At 44.8% G+C, this 19,500-nt stretch overlaps 1 protein-coding gene across 4 annotated transcripts in view; it reads left to right on the forward strand.

Moving 5' to 3' along the window:
• MICU3 (mitochondrial calcium uptake family member 3) overlaps positions 1 to 19,500 on the forward strand; it is a 133,183-nt gene that overhangs the window by 97,942 nt on the left and 15,741 nt on the right. For all 4 annotated transcript variants that reach the window (XM_067530652.1, XM_067530654.1, XM_067530655.1 and 1 more), the window contains 2 exons: positions 8,431 to 8,531; positions 10,274 to 10,445. In XM_067530652.1, the coding sequence (XP_067386753.1) occupies positions 8,431 to 8,531; positions 10,274 to 10,445 (273 nt within the window). The remainder of the gene's footprint in view (positions 1 to 8,430; positions 8,532 to 10,273; positions 10,446 to 19,500) is intronic.

A 19,500-nucleotide genomic window follows, 5' to 3' on the forward strand; every position in this document is an offset into this window, starting at 1 on the left:
AGGAGTACAGCTATCTTAATTTAAGCATATAAAATATCTTTCTACAGGTCTATATTATGTCATCATATTTCTCCCTGGAGAAGAATACAGTAATAAAGAGGATGATAGTTAGAGTTTATGAAATATAAACCTGAAAATCCTAAACAGATTTTACTAAACCACTAAAGGTCTCTCTCCTATTCCTTTAGTTCTTGGACAATGAAAGGAAAGGGTTTTTTGTTGTTGCTACTTGGTCTTTTTTTGTTCCTTATCTTCTCTTTAGTTACTAAGAAGTACTACTAGTCCTATGAAACATTAATTTTCCCAATAAAATAGGTAAATTTTGAAAACATTCAAACATGAATACAATATGTCATGAAGGATTTGAACAATGTTGATATTAAATCATTTTATCAATACACCATGCAGCTGAGGAAATAGATCTTAATGTTGTTTGCTATTGCAGTTCATCTCTTCATAATGAAGCAAGCTCCTGCCCGGTCCGGTCGTTGCGGCCCTTCCTCGGGCCCAGGCTTGGAGGAAGGCCACTGCACCTTCCTACACCCCGCCCCCTCCTGTCAAGTCCAGCCCCTGGTCTCCGGGGCTGGCCGGCTCCGGTGGGTCCATCTGGGATAAGGCATCTGCGTTAGCATGGTTCCACCCTGCGCAGTGTTCAACGGTAAAGGCGAACGGCTGCAGGGTGAGGTACTACCGCATCACCCAGGTGCTGGTATCTTTCATACGTTGGAGCCAGCGAAGGGGGGCGTGGTCCATGACCATGGTGAAGGGGCTTCCCAGCAGGTAGTATCATAGCGCTTCCAGGGCCCACTTCACGGCTAGCACCTCCTTTTCCACTGTTGCGTAACGCTCCTCACGGGGAAATAGCCGGCAGCTTAGGTAGAGGATGGGGTGTTCTTCCCCGCCGAATGTCTGTGTCAGTACGGCCCCCAGCCCAACGTCCGAGGCATCAGTTTGTACTATGAAGGGTTGATTAAAGTCCAGGCTGTGGAGAACGGGCTCGTGACACAAGGCCTCTTTGAGCACTACGAAGGCTCGGTCTCGCTCTGGGGTCCACTGGACGCAGAGCGGTTGGTCCTTCCGCAAGGTGTCCGTAAGGGGTGCCGCGAGTGTGGCGAAGCTTGGCACGAATCATCGGTAGTACCCGGCCAACCCTAGAAACTGTCTGACCTGTTTCTTGGTGGTCGGTCCAGTGTATTCTCGCAGAGCTTGCACCTTGCTAATTAGGGGTCGCAGGGTCCCTTGGCCCAGTGTATAGCTCAGGTATGTCACCTCTTGCCACCCGATGCGGCACTTCCGTGGGTTGGCAGTCAAGCCTGCATCGCAGAGGGTCCTCAGCACAGCGGCCACTTGGTTGAGGTGGTCGCCCCAGTCTTGACTATAGACGACGACGTCGTCCAAATAGTCGGCGACGTAGTTTGTGGGGGGCCAGAAGCTGATCCATCAGCCTCTGGAAGGTTGCAGGGGCCCTGTGTAGTCCGAAGGGCATGCGAATGAAATGATTCAGGCCGCTAGGTGTTGCGAAGGCCATTTTCTCATGAGAGCGGGCCGCCAGGGGAATCTGCCAATACCCCTTTGTCAGGTCGAGAGTGGAGAAGTACTGGGCCTCCCTGAGCCAGTCTAATAGCTCATCTATGCGAGGCATAGGGTAGGCGTCGAACTTAGAAATCTCATTGACCCGTCAAAAATCAATACAAAAGCGCCGGGATCCGTCGGGCTTGGGCACTAGTACCACCGGACTCCGCCACTCACGCAACATGGCCTGTACCTCCTCCTGTAGCGCCGCTTGGAGGTGGTGGGGAGGTGAGCGGGCCCCTGTCCGCACGATCTCACTGGGTTGAGTCTCTATGACATGGTACACCTGGTTGGTCTTTCCGGGAGTGGCGGTGAAGGTGGTGGCGAAGGTCTCAACCAGGTGCCTAGCCTGTTGGAGCTGGGCCCACTCAGGGTGTCCCTAATTTGGGGTTCTCCCGGTTCCTCCTGCTCGGGTATCAGTGGGCCCAGCTCTGGGCCTGGGGGCTGCAGGTTGATCAAGACTCCCTCTCGTTCCCGCCAGGGTTTTAACAGGTTCACATGGTATACCTGCTTCCTTTTTCGCCGGTTGGGTTGGCGGACCTCATAATTCACGGGGCCCACGGCCCAGTGGATCTCATAGGGTCCCTGCCATCAGGCGAGCAGCTTGGACTCCACAGAGGGCAGCAGCACCAGGACCTGATCCCCAGGCTCAAAAGATCGGGTTTGGGCTCCCTGGTTGTAGGATTAGGCCAGTCTCTGCTGGGCGGCTTGAAGGTTTTCCTGGGCCAACGCTCCAGCTTGACGGAGGTTCTCCTGCAGGGTGAGCACATACTGGAGCATCCCTTGCGATGGTGATGGGGCCTGCTCCCACTGTTCTCTCATTAAGTCTAGGATCCCCCGGGATTGACGGCCATAATAGTTTGAATGGGGAAAACTGCGTGGAAGCCTGCGGGACTTCTCGGATGGCGAGGAATAAGGGTGGGATTAGTTGGTCCCACCACCGCAGGTCCTGTGGCGGAACTTTCACAGCATATGTTTTAGCATGCGGTTGAATCGCTTGACCAGGCTGTCGGTTTGGGGATGATAGACGGAGGTCCGGAGTTTCCAGATTCCGAGGATGGCGCACACCTCCCGTAGCAATCGGGAGGTGAAATTGGTCTCCTGGTTGGTTAGTAGCTCCCAGGGAGCCCGACTCAGGTGAACACCTTGACGAGTTCGCTGGCCACCGTCCGGACGGTGGCATTGCTCAGGGGGATGGCCTCTGGGAAGCGGGTGGCGTAGTTGACTAGGACCAGGAGGTAGTAGAACCCGGCTATGCTCTTTTCTAATGGCCCCACCAGGTCTATGGCCACCCATTCGAAGGGCATCCCGACCCCGGGGATGAAGACAAGGGGTACCTGCGGGACTCCTGCCGGCGCCACTCGCTGGCATTCGGGGCAGGAGGCGCAGTAGTCCCGGACCTCCCGGTGTATGCCCGTCCAGTAAAATCAGGAGAGGACTCGGGCTAGGGTCTTGTCCCCGCCTAAGTGGCCGGCCACCAGGACATCATGGGCCAACCGTAGGACGGCCTTATGGTGGGGTCGAGGCACCACCAGTGGGCGTGGGGTTGCTGAGTTTGCGGGTTTCTCTCCAGGCGGTACAGCCGCTTCCGCTGCAACTCGAATTGAGGCCACTGGGCGGCTCGTTGGGGGTTGATTGGTGTCCCGTCTACCGCAGCCAGCTGTTCATAAGCCCGGCTGAAGGTGGGGTCCTCCCTCTGGTCATGGCAGAAGTCGGCCATGGGGTCGCCCGAGGGTGGCGGGTCTCCGTCAGTGGGGGCCATCCTGCCTCCTGGTTCCTCGGTCTCTGGATCCGGCTTAGCGGTGGGGTCCGGCTGGCCCTGCCCTCCGGTGGGTCTGGTGCCTCGGGGGGTTCTTCTTTGGGGGCCCTGGCATTTGGGTCCTCGGTGGTACCCACCCGTTGAAGGACCCCCGCAAAGTCGGGCCAGTCCCGAACAAGGATCACTGGGTAGCGTAGACAAGGCACCAGCCCTACAGATAGGACATGGGTCTGTGGTCCGATGGTTAGCAGGACCGGCATGGTCGGATAATACTGCAGGCCCCCATGAATGCAACGCAGCCCAATCTTGCCCAGCGGTTTCCATCCTTGGAGACCAGGCCCCGCAGGATCAGGGTCTGTCCACACCCGCAGTCGATGAGGCCCACCGTGATAGTGGTCTTCAGGCCAGAGGGGCCCTGGGCCCGACCTTCTCCGGCGTACACCATTCCGTAGGTGCAGCTCAGGGTTGGGCACTGCCAGTGTAGGTGTCCCCGTTGGCCGAAGGCAAAGCAGGGGCCCAGGTCTCCGAGTCCCTGGGGCGGTCGGTTCAGGAGTTGGCTGTGGCTGGGCTCCAGGCTCTTGGAAGGTCGGGGGCTCGGCCCGGACAGGGGTTTCCCGGCCCCGGCCGGTCCGGCCCAGCCGGGGCCCAGGGTCATGGGCCTGATGGGTCTCTCGGTGGCCAGAAAGTCCTCCATCAAGCGAACCACCCCCGTCAGAGTGGTGAGGCGGTGTCTGATCACCCAGGTTCTCCCCAGGGTCAGCAGGATGTGTAAAAATTGTTCCAGGACCACTTGTTCTGCCACAGCGGGAGCCATGTTCTGCTTTGGTTGGAGCCAGCGCCAGCCGGCATCCCGGAGCTCCTGGGCCACGGCCCGGGGGGGAATGTCTTTTCCCAGAATTGCTGTCGGTAGGCCTCAGGGCTAATGTCCAAAGCGTCCATCATCGCGGCTTTCACCATCACATAGTCCTGGGCCTCTTCATTGCCCAGGGCCCGATAGGCCACCTGGGAAGCCCCCGTCAAGTAGGGGGCCAGGAAGTTGCCCACTGGGCCGGGTCCCAATCCACGGCTGTGGCCACCCGCTCAAACGTCACCAAAAACGCTTCAGAGTCGTCTGTGGGTCCCATCTTAGTGAAGTGTGGCTGGAGCCAGGTGACGGGCGGGTCTTGGCATGCAGTCTCTTCCGGTCCGGGGCTTGCCAGCCCTGTACGGCCAACCAGCTGCTGCATGAGCTGCCACTGAAGCTCCTGTTGCTGGGCCCCCAGGTCCCATAACAGTTGCTGCTGCTGTGTGCCAAGTGTCTGCAGGAGCTGCTGTTGCTGCTGCAGTTGAGCTATTTGCTGCTGCTGCTGTGCTTTGGTCCACCACTTAATAAGCTTGTCGGTGTCCATTGTTGGTTTGGTCGACGCCCAAACTCCTAGGGAGCATAAACACCGGCAGCCCCCCCTCGGCGTCGGTGGGAGGAAGGGGGAGTTGCCTGAATTCTCCACCACATGTAAGATGGGCTCCTGCCCGGTCTGGTTGTTGCAGCCCTTCCTCAGGCCCAGGCTCGGAGGAAGGCCACTGCACCTTCCAAAAAGAGGAATGTTAGCATCTGTAGGAGTTGTAGTCTGGACCCTCAGGCAGGGCGGACTGCCAAGTAGTCTATCGCCCTGGCCCTCAGGTAGGTGGGCAAGCAGGCAATCTATTGCCCTGGCCCTTGGCAGGGCGGGCAAGAAAGCAGTGTATTGCCCTGGCCCTTGGCAGGGCAGGCAAGCAAGCAGTCTACTGCCCGGTCCTTAGGCAGGGCGGGCAAGCATTCAGTGTCCTCTGGTCAGTATAGCAGGGTACGGTAATCACTCCCTGGGTGGCGAGGACAAGGGGGGGGAGGGGAGGAGGACGCAGGCCCACCCGACTCCACTGCATCCCAGCCCAAGGCCCTAGCAGTGGCAAAGGCGTTGCCTCTGAGTCGGCAGGGCTCCCGCCACAACATGCCGACGGGGTCTTGCCCCTGTCTTAGCCACAGATATGGCTGTCCCTGGGCCACTTCCTCCCCGTATCCCCAGGTACCTGTGTCAGCCGGATCCTTGGTGTCATTGGGGTACACGGCCTGCGGTAGGCTCGCCAGTCCCTCTTTATCCACCAGCGGCAAGGCGGGGAGCTCCTCAGCGGAGGGCAGCTCCTCTAGGTCGCAGGGTTCCTCGACGGAGGGCAATTCTTCCAGGTCACAGGGCTCTGGGATGTCAGTGTCAGGCAGCTCCTCCAGGTCAGGACTGGCCTCTGAGGGTATCCCCCAGCCCTCAGGCTCAGGGGGCTCGGCCCAGTCGCTGGGGGTCTTGTCCAGTCCTTGGGGCCCAGTGGCCTAGGCCAGTCTAGGGGGCCCGGAGGCCCTATCCATCCCTTAGGGCTTGGTCGCTTGGGCCTTTCCCGAGGTCTATGCTCCGGGAGGCAACCGCTTGGGGCAGTGGCCCGTCTGGGTTCCCCACTGAGCTGCGGGGCCTGCTTTTTGTACTCTCAGCCCCAGCTGAGGCTCTGCCCCTCTGTTGCCGGATTGGCTGGCCAGCGGGACCTATTGCTAGCCAGCTCCCCAGCCAGCCCTTTCACTGTCTGCTCTGGTCGTTGCGGCCCTTCCTCGGACCCAGGCTTGGAGGAAAGCCACTGCACCTTTCTACATTCGATAACACTGACTCAGGTTATCCTTAAAATGTTTCGTTTTAGGGCCGGCTTTTAGCTTCAGTAGAGCTATGCCAGTTTATGCCAGCTGAGTTTCAACTCTTAATCTTTTCACTGTTGCAAATGTTTTAATAAACCAAATCTGAAATACTTCTGAATTTCACATCTTTGCCATCCTTTGCTAAATATTTTTTTCTTTCACTGATAAATCCATTCAGACTAGGCCCTATATTCATAATTAACAATATTTTAATCCCTAGATCTTTACTTTCTCTGGTTGTTTCCAAATCAGTGTACGTGTTTTATGTAAGAAAAACAGCTGTGTCTCTTTCCTTGCTGATATCTCTCAAGTCTTTGTTTCTGCATACTTAGGACTTCTTAAATAATAGCTCCATTGATGATCATCATATCCAACATCCTCTCTTCTCATTCCCTCAGATAGGTTAGGGAGCACCCCTTATGTTTCAATGTAATACTTGTTGCCGTGATAACTTTTTTAAAAATGTAGTCCAGTGAGTATTTAAACTTTTTCTAAGGCTGTGTTTATACTGACGGCGGCAAATTTGCCACTGCAAGATCAATCTTTCTGGATCGATTGAGCGGTCAGTTTAGACCCGCTCAATCAATTAGGAAGTCGACTGAGTAAATCCACCCCCTCAAGAAGCGTAGTGCTGTGTCAACGGGAACACTGTTCCCGTCAGCGCAGCGCAATGTGAACAGCACGCAGAAGGGAAGCAGAGCAGTCGACGTGAGTTACGCAAACTACTTTGCGTAGTTTGCGTAATTCCCGTCGACTGCTGCCGAATCGTGAGGTAAGTGTAAACCAGCCCTAAATAAATAGCCATTGTGAAATAGCATATTCACTTGCTTCATTTCATTTTTCTGATTTATACAGAAAATCTGACCATTTTCCTAATCTCCATACCTTGGTTTATTTCAACAGATTGGTCAGAATCTGCCTCTATAGCTATTATTTATATGCATTTTCTAAAAATTAAAGGGGTATGTGGTATTTGTCTTTGTTTCAATTTATCAAGGCATTTATGTGCATTTCAAGGTAAGATTCTTTTTACACATATTCACTTTTGCTGTTTCTAAGCATAGTGCTATTTATTGTTTTACACTTTCAAAATCTTATTCAGACATTTGGTCCAGTGCTGCTGCCAAAGAAGTCAATAGCAAAATTTTCACAAATTACTACTCTGAACATCCTTTGTTGGGGAGGTGTTATTTCTGAGAAAAGGTATCTTTTGGGGACACTTGTTTCAGGAAAAAGGGAATTTATTTATTTGAAGATTTTCATGAAGTCCTGTTATCAAGTCCAATAACTTGGGATAGAACTAAAGCAAAACACACTCAAAGTGTGTGTCCTGATTGCTTCATTTGAGGGTTCTTTCCAAATTTCTTATATATCAATTAACTTCTTCATTAATCAGAGAGTGACCAGGATTTCAAAAAGTTCTCTTAGACCCTGATCCTGAAAGTTGTGTTCTGCAGGCAGACCTCATGCAGAGTCCTAGTGATTTCAAAGGAGACATTACACATGTGGAATACATTGAAGGATCAGGGCCTCATCCTACTGAATCGTTATTTCTAGTTCTTAAAGCTCTTTTTCATTATAACAAGAGGGTCTTTATGAAAGAGAAAAATAAACATACACATACACATGTAAATGCAACGACTAATTATATAAAAAATGTTGAATGATACATAATCATTGTAGTCAAATGAGAATTATTTCGTTCTATATCAATGACCTGTCATTTAGTAATATGAGTGGCAGTACTAGTTATCTTCACTATTCCCTCATTCCTATGACTCACAAAGATAACTCTTCTGTATCATGAGCTACTCGTGACCACATATATCATTTGCATATTATAAGATTGCTGTCTACTACTGCGATCACATGTTACAGACCTGCTCCTGCTCCCAGTGGCTCCAGTATACTGTATACAATTAGAGATGGTTTGAAAACACACACTTATAGCAATGTTTTGTTTTTTAAGTAATTGCAAAATTGAATCTATGGAATTGCAGCTTGGGAAAACTCATTTTATATCTATTTCTTCATGTAAAAATATAAATATATGTAAATAAAATCCATGGTCCTACCTTACATTCTAGTCCATTTTTCCCCTAAGTTCCAGGTTTTATTTTTCATGCCTTTTTCCTCATAATATTTTCCATTAACACCTCATTGGGGTTTTTAAGTGTTGTTGTATTAATTGCAATTAACAAGTAAATGTTTTATATGAAAAGTGTATACTATAATTACCTTTCTAACACTGTAAATGTAGGATGCATGAATTCATATCTTAAGCATCTGCTGAATAATGCATTTCTCTTTTTTTGTGCTAAGCACTGACTAAAAGGCTTTTTTTTTTAAATAAAGCTTTTGTAAAGCAATTAGAGCCTTAACTAATTTTCTTATTGTAATGGTTTTTAAGCGTGCAGATGACATCACAAGTTTCCTCTCTGATACTACACTGCTTGTGCATTTTTTTGGCAAGAAGGGAAAGGCTGAGCTAAACTTTGATGATTTTTATAGGTGAGCTTTGCTTTTATACTTTTTACATAAAGAAAGACCTCTATATCTGTTAGCAAATGATATATACATAATATATCTATTAAAGAAAGTTATTCTCTCTTTATAAATATCTTTCTTTGTTTCAGACATTTCTTTAGCTTTCTCTTTTCTGTTGAAAAAGTTTAAAACAAGGAGAGAGGAAATTTTAAGACAATACTCAAAATTTAAAATTTATGAGGTTTGGTTTGGTTTGGTTTTAATGCAGGCCAAAGAAACATTCCTGTATTATCATCAGATTTTTGCAAGCTAATCTATTAGGCAAGGTCATTCATTACATGTGTTGACTCCAAGAAATGCAGTGCTATAGAAAGTAGTGTTTGTGATCCAGTAGATGGTATTCTTGCCTCTGCACCAGTACTGAATTAATACCCCAATTCTGTGTCATAATGTACTCTGCTATATAAAGGTCGTACTGTGCTGCAGGAGGTGCAGCACTTAAAGTGGGGGGGTTTTCCCCTGGCCTTCTTCTTTGTTACATTTTCTGTTTAGATTGTAAACTCTTTGGGGCAGAGATTTTGTCTTTACATCTATATCTTTTGCTAGGGACATATAGTGGTTATCACTTAACAGTAAAAATTTGCCAAAAGATACTAAACAGGTTTTCACAGATCCAGTTGCATGCCCCCTCATGACCACTCACTAACTAGATTGGTGTGAGGGAATCCAACCATCTGGATCCCTGGATATTTTAAGCTTCTCTGCATCTCAGCAGGCTGAAGCACTGTTTTTTCCCTTGGTCTCTCTGGTACATTTTCTGGACATTGACTCTGTTTGTTAGCCCATGATGGAAATAGAAACCCTTTGCTCACCTACCTAGGCCTCCAGGTCCAGCGCTGACCCCCAAGATATTCCAGTAGGTTAAACACATGGTCTTTCAGAATCCCACCAAGGGTGTGAACCCTTCAGGGTAACAGTTTAATTCTTTCCGGAGACATGTAGTAAGTATAGCATATAGCACAGACAGACAGACTTTGCATAGGTTCTTGCACATTAATGCTCTTTACTTAATCAGACAGGAAATACACAGATCTGTACAAAAAATACTAAATCTTACACTCATTTCCCCTCACTCTAGATCACCCTTACCTTGGGGGACCATCTGTGTTCAGAGAAGCAGTGTCCCCCGCTCCCCCTGCTTCATCAATTCCTTACAGCAATTTCCCACATCTTTAAGCTGATGAAAAATGGCCAAAGAGAGATCATATACATTAATTCCTGCCTGTTATAACCTGCCAGTCTTGACAAGTGACTCCTGGACCAGCTTCCCTGTGTGATCCAAAACCCTGACCAGATTACTTCATTGGTAGGCGATCTTTCCCCTGATAAACCAGTTCTGGTCAGAAGCCAGTTTTTTCTCTGGAGCAATTAAATTTCAATGGCTGGCCATCTAGATTTAACAGCCACAAGATGGTGGCACTTAAAAAATCTTTACTAAGAATAGTTGTGCCACAAAAAATTGTACCATTGATCAAACTAAAGAAAAATATGTTTCTGCCAGATTCAAATAATTAGAAGGTTTGGCTTCTGCTTCTTTACCAGGACCACCAGTGCTTATTTTCTTTATCGTTATCCCTTACCCACCTAAAAAGGGTTTGGTGAGGTGTAATTACTGAGTTTAAGAAGTGCTTTGAGATATTTGGATGAAAGGAACTGTAGAAGTGCAAAGTATTTCTTGTTCAATCTTTATTATGTTTGTGATTTAGATTTATGGATAACCTACAAACCGAAGTTCTAGAAATAGAATTCCTTTCCTACTCTAATGGGATGAACACCATCAGTGAGGAAGACTTTGCTCATATTCTTTTGAGATATACAAATGTGGAAAATACATCAAGTTACCTGGAAAATGTACGCTGCAGGATTCCTGAAGAAAAGGTAGGTGTTCAAATACTACAGTGATGGTAGAAGATAAACCCCAAAATCCTAAGGATGAATCCTGGTACCATTGAAGTCGATGGGAATTTTGTCATTGACTTCAGTGGAACCGGGGTTTCACCCTAAGTATCTTTGATCATCTAATTTGCATCTTCTGTTTTACAAAATCTACACTGAATGACACAGTATTTAATCTGTAAAATATATGAGGTTAAAAAAACAAGGAACCGTATCAGGCAAATTATCCAGTAATTACGAGGTGTTTAAAGACAGTGGCTTAATACTATATTGAACCTTCAATTTAAACAACAACCGGCTTAAATGCTGTAAGGAAATGAAATTTCCTAATGAGGCTTTTCACCTTTAGTGAAAAAACACATTTTTTTTTTTACTTTTTCTATTTGCTACCACCCGAATATCACCTTTTCAAAAACAATATTGACACTCTTTATCTAGTCCAATAAGTCTTAATAGGTCATTTGTAGATAGCCATTGATGAGTGAGTGTTTCTTATCAGTGGCTGAAGAGATATTTTCAAAGAATTTGGGAACTAAAAACAATAAAGAACATTAGGTGGCTAATCCTTCATTATTTAGCAACAAATGTGTTGTCAGTAGTCCATCTGAGCAATAGAAAAATCTTGTGGTTGCTGACTGCATCAGTGCAAATCAATAGAGCTTGTGTTACAAGTGCCCTGTAGACCCTGGGATGTTTTGGGTATATTCTATTTGTGTTTATAGAAGGATCAGGTTAATCTGTCCTAGAAATACTTGCAAACAGTCTGACTTTGTTTAAAATGGCTACACATTTTGATAGTATTGACTGTTCTGCTTGTGGAACTAAAAGCAGTAAGTATGCTCCGGCAATTACCTTAAACTGTTAGTCTGAAAAAACAAACCATTAAAATATAAAATAGTTATGACATTTAAAAAATTAATATTAAAACAAAATGCTGAATGTAAAGCTGGAGTTATATTTATAGTGGGTGCCTTAAGTAAGCATACAAAAATGAATGTTGTTGTAGTTTAATTATGTGAGACACAGCAATTGCTCTGGGTTAGATTGTCACAATCTTTACACAGCTGTACAAGATCGTATGGTTACTTACCTGTTACTCTTCCGACCCTTACTCTTATTCCCTGTGGGAATGGAAAGGGTGGAAAGCACAAGGAGCCCTTGCTCTGCCCCCTCACTCATTTGCCAACCAGAGTAGTTGACTTGGTACATGGTTCAGGAGAGCGAGCTGGTTCTTAAAAGGGGTGAAGAAATTCACTCACTCTCCAGATCAAGGGGGAGCAGAGAAGAAATACTTTCTGAGAAACAGTTTGTTCTCTGGTCTACTCCTGAGGCAATGCAGCTACTCACTGCTCCTTACTCAGGATACAAACTAGTCCTCTATGGGCCCACTTCTACATATGAGCCAAAAAAGTGCCATATGGCTTTCCCTATTAGAAAGCCTTTGCAATGCCATAGAAATTGATTTTGCTGCAGTATGGCATTTTTTTACTGTGTGGCAGCCAGATATATTTTGTTGTTAAAATCAAGCCTTACTTATTTAGGAGCAGGCTTGTTTGGGAAAACAGACATTTGTGGTTAAAATTCTGTTTTTTTATTTTTAATAACAGCTACAATAATATACATAGCACATAGATAGGGGAAAATAATGGCACACAATCATGAGTATAAAGTTCCAGAGGGGTAGCCGTGTTAGTCTGTATACAGCAAAAACAATGAGAGTCCTGTAGCACTTTAAAGACTAACAAATTTAATTTCTGCAGGCATAAGCTTTCGTGGGCTGTAACCCACTTTGTCAGATGTAAGAAATAGAAATCAGGTAGGAGGTATATTACACATATCCAAGAGTAAGGAGCAACAATGGGGAAGGTAGATATAAGCAAAGTCCATTCAGTTAGAGTAGTTGAGGCCTATTCACAACCATTGATTAGGAGGTGAGAATGTGTGAACACAATCAAACTGAGTCTAAATAGGGACTTGGAATGGTTATCTCATTACAAGAAGTAATTGTCACTGTTCACACATTCTCACCTCCTTTGCTTATATCTACCTTCCCCATTGTTGTTCCTTACCCTTGGATATGTGTATATATACCTTCCATCTGATTTCTGTTCCTTACATCTGATGAAGTGGGTTACATCCCATAAAAGCTTATGCCTGCAGAAATTAAATTTGTTAGTCATTAAAGTGCTACAGGTCTCTCATTGTTTTTAATCATGGGTATAGAGATTCCTGTGTATATAACTAGCTAAGATGGCAGTTTAGTTGAAAAGAAAATGTATTTGTTGTGAGTTATACACAAGAAATACTTTTTGAAGTTCAATAGACTCCTTCAATGTCACTTCTCTGGGTGGGAAAAATCTTGGACTCAGTAGGCTCTCTTCCTTTTTTTGGCTGTGCTGTGTAACAGAACCATCAGCCAGGAAACTACCTTGTCATGCCATTTGTCCCATATAAGTTTTCTTTGCTGTCTAATAAGCTCTGTAATCCAAATGAGAATTTACCCACATGTTTGTTCTAGAGATTCTCTATCCCTTCATATAATTCCCATAATTCTAAATGCAGCATGCTGTGCTACATCTCAGTTTTCTACAGTTACATAATAGCGATTATTAAAATATGCACTCTCAACTGTGGAGAAGGTAACTCCTTAGAATAGGGCTCACAGATACTCTACAGATTTTTGAAAATGGGATTTAGGCTTCTAAGTCATTTAGGTGCTTTTGAAATTTTTACCCTTTATAATTGACTTCCTAATTAGCATTATAATATTAGGGCTTTGCCATTACAAAAACAGAATTTTTTTTATTATACAATTCTCTAACAGTAAAGCAAAATTGACAACTTTGTTTTCAAGGGAATGGCAGACTGTTACTTTGCTATATTCACAAATGGCACAGTTAGTCTTTTTGCGAATTTCTATATGCAGAAGCCCATAAAACAATGTGATGATCGTTTGGCTGACCAAATGCATGTTGATACATTCAGTTGGCACGCTCCTGCTCACAAGATGTTCTCTTACTTTTGCTAACAGGTGCCAAATAATGATTCATTTAGACTGGCAGCTTGAATTACATTACAAATATCAGCTCTTAAAGGAAGTTAGGCCTTTTTACTGCCACATTCATGTCACAATCCACTTCATTGTCCTAAAAACATAATCTCCCCAATCAAACCAAAAAAATTTGTCTTCACTTTTACCTGGAAATTAATAAGGAACATGGGAAATCCATTTAGATCATTTCACATGTGAAGATGTATGCAGAATTATTGCTCTTTTATAGGTGTTCATTTTTACAAATAAATTATTTTAGGAATAGAAAAAAACATCCAAATTATATATCCTGCCTCCCCCCTTTTAATTTAGTTTAATTTTGTCTTTCTGTCTTTCTTTGTCCTTCCCCTCTTTCAGCTTTAAGGTGAGTTCTTGTAGCAAATGCTATTGGCCTGCTCTTGAGAGATACTGAGCATCTGAAACTGCAGTTGATTTCAGTGAAAGTTGTGTTGTGCAGAGATCAGACTATTTATTTTTATTGGCATTAATGCAAAAATTGTGGAGTACATGCACTTTACATGATCCTGGCCACACAGGGAGAATGACAAGATGCAAGGGATACGGTTTAATTACGCTGCAACTGTATTAACTCATCTGGGAACTACTCGGCAATAACTCATACAGTGCATGTCATCATTCCTTCCTTAATCTTTTCCACTTACATTTGGGGAGGTCTATTGTCAGGCTTTCCTGCTCTCAAACTGGTCCCAACCTATTGCTGGCACCTTCCCTTCATAAGGATTAAGGGACTGGGGAAAGGAGGCCGTCTCCCAGCTGTACCAGATGTAGGAGCTCTTTTCTGAGCTTCCTTATGTGATGTCTTCCCTTTAAACTGGATTTGGAAATGGAGTTATCAGGGAACCAGACACCCTACAGAATGAGTACTTGCACTGGGCACCTGTCACCTGTTAAGTTGTAACAGCTTGAACCGTACTTCCTTATCTGTCCCGCCAAGTCCCTGACCTGCTGTGGGGAAGATGGAAAAAAAATCCACCCCATCTAAGCCAGTCCATCAATGAGGGGCAAAATTCCTTCCCAGCTCCAAAAAAGGCAACTAGAGTAATATCCACAGCAGATGATAATTCCTGGTCCTACTCTGATCCCCTAGATGGGAGGGTGGGTGCTGCTGCTACAGGATGAAAGAGGGCTTTTCCTAGAGAAAACAAATCATAAATACCCTCCGTCCCTCAGATGTGCATGGGCGAGTGGTCCACCTGAGCCCCTTTCTGTCTGCTCCTGGCTCAGGTGATACCTTCTCTGCCCTTCCCTCTTCTTTGTGTTAAACCCTTAAACAAGCCACAACCCCTTTTATTCCCACTGGCCAAACAAAGCCACTCCACATTCAAGATTGTAGGGAGCACACTTGGACACCGATGAGGGCCCTCTTCAGTCAAATCATAAAAACCACTTCACCCTGAACATCAACTAATACAAAGCAATAGTTTTCATGGCAGCTCAGAAGGTTGAAGCTGCAAAATGTATTCTGTATAGACCAAGGGTTCTCTTAACCTTTTCCATACCAGGACATCACCATTTAGACAGACCTCCCTCCCATTTAGCAATATGGCGAAGGGCAAGTTGGTTGCGAAACCTTAACACCTGTTCACATCCACCAGTTTGAGATTCGTATAGCAAATCAGTTCCAGGCTCCACAATTTTAGCCAGAACTTCATGAGAAATGTATCAAGTTATAAGATTTTGTTGTTATTACAATATGTTGTTATACGTTATTAGCTTGATAGTAACAGTAGAGGAGGCACCCCCGCATAGGAGGGGTTCAGCAGCCATCAGCCAACAAAAGAGTTGTAAACAAAGGATATACAATACAATGACAGTTGCACAAGACTGTACAATAGAGATTGCTCAGCTCTATGATTCACTTGCACGGGAGGGATTGAGCAACTTTGTGGCTCAGTAGGGCCCACCTGGACATGGCTGGACTAGTGTCTAGTGGCCATGTGGTCAGAAGATATAAAAGAAGGAAAAGAGGCTGCAGGCCTTGTCCTTTCTCCTCCCACATCCATGCTGAAAGCAACAGGAATTCTGGAACACTAAAAGACTGGACCCCGGCTTGAAAGAAGCCTGAGAACTGGAACATCCAAGCGGGGTGAGAAAACTACTTAATCTAGATACTGCCTAGTGTTAAAGGTATAAGATTTAGCTTTTATGTTTATCTTTATTTCCTTTGGTACCTGTCTGTGATTTCTTATGCCTACCCCTTCTGCTCACTTAAAGTCCACCTTTCTGTAATTAATAACTAACTAAAACAGTGTGTTTCTGTAAAGTGTTTGAAAAATCCCCCACTCAGTTAACAAAGGCTGGTGTGTCTCCTTCACGCTGAGGGAAGAGTAAACTGGTTGTTAAATTTACTGGTCAGACTTCTGACTAGGGCAAGACAGGGTGCAGGGCAGGGAACTGGGGCAGACTGGTTGGGGCCTTTCTCCTGGGAGATTCGTAAGTAGCTCTCAGAGCATTCATCCAATCTAGCTGGGCGTAGGGCTCCACCTACTGTTGGGCTGAGTGATTACAGCACCTGGATGGGTTTGCTGCTTGTCACTAGCAAAGTAGTGTGGGAGACAACCCAGTTTGGCATGTTAAGGGGGCACAGCGGTACCCTGGTTTCAGGTGGAACCCAAAGGGAACCCGTCACACCATTTAGATCTAAAATATAAATAGAACTGGGAAAGTAAAACTGTTGCCCAGTGTAGATTAAATCACCCACATATTTAGATATATGTGGATGTCCTGAACCCATCCAGTATGATAATTTTCATCAATTCTCAAAGCTAAGCAGAATCAGACATTATTCTTAGGAAGGGTCATTGTGGCATGCAAATTAGATGTTTCACACTTTTTCCCCTTCAGTTTCAAATGCCCTCTCCATCTGTAGAGAAGAGGGTGAGATGAAGGCTTGCACCAGAAGTACCTACCTGGCAGAGCTAAGTAGGTAGACACTTTCTGTTGTTGATGGAGTGGAGCTCTGGTGTGGCAAATCAGAATTCTGAGTCCCATTCAGTCAATCTGTTTGCAGGTATTTTTAGGACAGGTTAACCTGATCCTTCTATAAATATAAATAGGAGAAATATATCCAGAACAACCCATGAAACCATAGCAGGTTCATGGGAAGTAGGCATGTGGGCATGAATCCAGAGGGGGAGGCAGTTCCCTTTCCCAGCTCCACTGGCCTTTCGTCTCCTGGACTTGCCTATAAGATAGCTCAAATTATTATTATTTATATTACCATAGCATCTAGGAGCTATAGTCATGGACCAGGAGTCCATTGTGCCAGGCACTATACAAACACAGAACAAAAAGATGGTCCTTGCCTCAAAGAGCTTACAATTTAAGTATAAGACTAGAAACAGATGGACATAGATGGATAAATGGGGGAGTACAAGGAAAGTGAAGAGATAGTGTTGTTCAGCATGATAGGAAGTGGCATAACAGGTGTCAAGTGTTTTTGTAGACATCACGGCATCAGGGCTTTAGAGTAGGATAATGAGAGAACTTTGCAGATGTTTATGGGGAGGAATAGCATGGGAGAAAGCAAGGTGCTTGTTTGAAAATGTTAAAAGTGTGTAAAAGTGTGTGATGGAGGTTGTCATCATGGGCTGATTGAAGATGGAAGCTGACTTCTCAGTAGTGAATGAAATTTGTTAGGACAGCATGGGGATACGGTTCTTAAAAGTGAAGACAAAAAAGTTACATTTGATGTGTTAGAGATGGGTGAGACAGTGATGGGATGCAAAGAGAGGGGTAACCTAGTCAAAGTGATGGGCTAGGGAATGGTCTTTGCATCAGCATTCTGAATGAATATAAGTGGGAAAAGATTGCATTTGTTGAGGCTAGAAAAAAGGATGTTGCAGTAATCGTGATGCAAGATCACGAAAGCCTGGATGAGTTTTAGTTGTGTGGATGGATAGGAAAGGCTGTATTTTAGAGATGTGATGAAGAAAGAATTGACAAGATTTAGACATAGACTGGATTTGAGGACCTAGGGGGGTCAAATATAATGACTAAGTTACAGGCCTGAATGACAGGAAGGATAATGGTTTTTCCACAGTGAAAGAGGAGGTAGCAGGGAGGGTTTTGGAGGGAAGATTAAGAATTCTGTTTTAGCCCTATTGAGTTTGAACTGACAGCTAGACATCCATGAGGACATTAGAGGAACAGGCCAAGATTTTAGTTTGCACAAACACACACAGATCTGGAGTAGAGAGGTACATCTGTGAATCGTCAGCATGGAGATGGTAGTAGAATTTGTGTTTATAGATGAGATTACCCAGTGATAAGGTGTAGAGGGAGAAGAGAAGGGGAGCAAGGACAGAACCCTGTGGAGCCCTTAGAGAAAGCTATAGTGCAGATGAGGAATATCCTCCAAATGACACTGAAGGAGTAATTAGAGAGGTAAGAGGAGAACTAGGAGAGGACAGAGTCATGGATGCAAAAAGGGGAGGACAAGACCTCAAGAAGAAGAGCATGGTCAACAGTGGCGAAGGCAGCTGACTGGTCAAGTAACATGAGAATAGAATACTGGTTCTGATTTAATATTCCATAAAAGCTGAGATCAGGCGAGTCAACATGTGCAGCAGGTAGTTAGGGTCTCTTATGGAATGGGCCTGGGGTTTGAAATAGGGATCAGGGCTATAGATTTGGAGCCAAAACTAGAGAGGGGCAGAAGATTCAGTTTAAAAAAAAAAAGAAAGAAAGAAAGAAAAATCATTGGTACTCCTTTAAAAACTTTGCACACCCAGCAGATAAAGCTTTAATCAATGCTCAATTTCTGACTATCACTCAAAACGTTTCTTGCAAAGCAAAAGGAGCCCCTCCCAGTATAAGTTTAAGCATCAGCTGAAAAAAGCTCAAGTGTCTACAAATGTGAACATGTAAAAATTCACCTTAAAATTCACAGGAAAGAACTTAACTTAGACTCACAACATGTACTTATGAACTCATTGAGCGTATGTATAATTATTAATATGCAGACCTGAAGAATAGCTCTGTTTAAGCTCAAAAGGTTGTCTCTCTCACCAGCAGAAGTTGGTCCAATATAAGATATTACTTCACTCACCTTCTATCTCTAATATCTTGGACTAATATCCAACATCGTGTAAAGCACGAAGGATTCTTTCTCCAAGAATCAGGCAGCACAGACAATACTGAAGAGGTTTATTCATGATACCAGGAAGTCTGATAAATCAGCTTCAACTTCATGGTGTTACAGTGGTCAATTATATATGCTTTCTTATCAATTACACAGTACGTTTTAAATTCTTTATCTGTTCACTTACAAATACAGACATTGTCCCATCTGGAGAGACGAACAGTGATAATGGTCATTACATACCTGCAGAGACACTTTACTCTACTTACGTCAAGGATCCTAGGGCTACACTCGGGGCGGGGGTAGGGTGGAGGAAGAAGGAGGGGGGTCCTTACAGGGTGGTGGCAGGTCAGACAGAAATTCTAAAAGCAAATGTGCTGTTCTCATTAGAATTAGAATCACTAATAGGACGTCTGGCTTCCTGAGCCATTGGATGTTTACACTAGCCATTGTCCTTGAGGCTCAGGTATTTTCGTTAGCCATTAAAATGAGTTTCGACCTACAACTTGTTAGCTGAAAACAACCTCAAGCCTTACAATGGCTACAACAATACTGCATGCTATTTATATATCTATTCTCGTGATGTATATATTGAACTGTAAAGATATTCCAATATTTATGTAAAAGTACATTAATGGTTACTTTATCATAATAACTTTCTTAGTTTAAGGGTTACATTAATCAGTGAAACAACCTAACTCTAAGTTAATGTTTCTTGAGTGAAAATTAACTTCCCATAACTGTGACAGACATGCAAAAGTGTTATATCTGTCAGAACTCCTGTTGGGAAAAGACATGCTCTCATTGAAGTCAATTGCAAAATTCCCATTTATTGTAGCGAATGTCAGATATGTCCCAAAATGAAATAGCCTTATGCAACC

The sequence above is a fragment of the Emydura macquarii genome, unplaced genomic scaffold (genome assembly GCF_026122565.2).
Source record: "Emydura macquarii macquarii isolate MOO-44397 ecotype Brisbane River unplaced genomic scaffold, CSIRO-AGI_Emac_v2 contig_3108, whole genome shotgun sequence".
In the NCBI taxonomy this organism is placed as follows: Eukaryota; Metazoa; Chordata; order Testudines; family Chelidae; genus Emydura; species Emydura macquarii.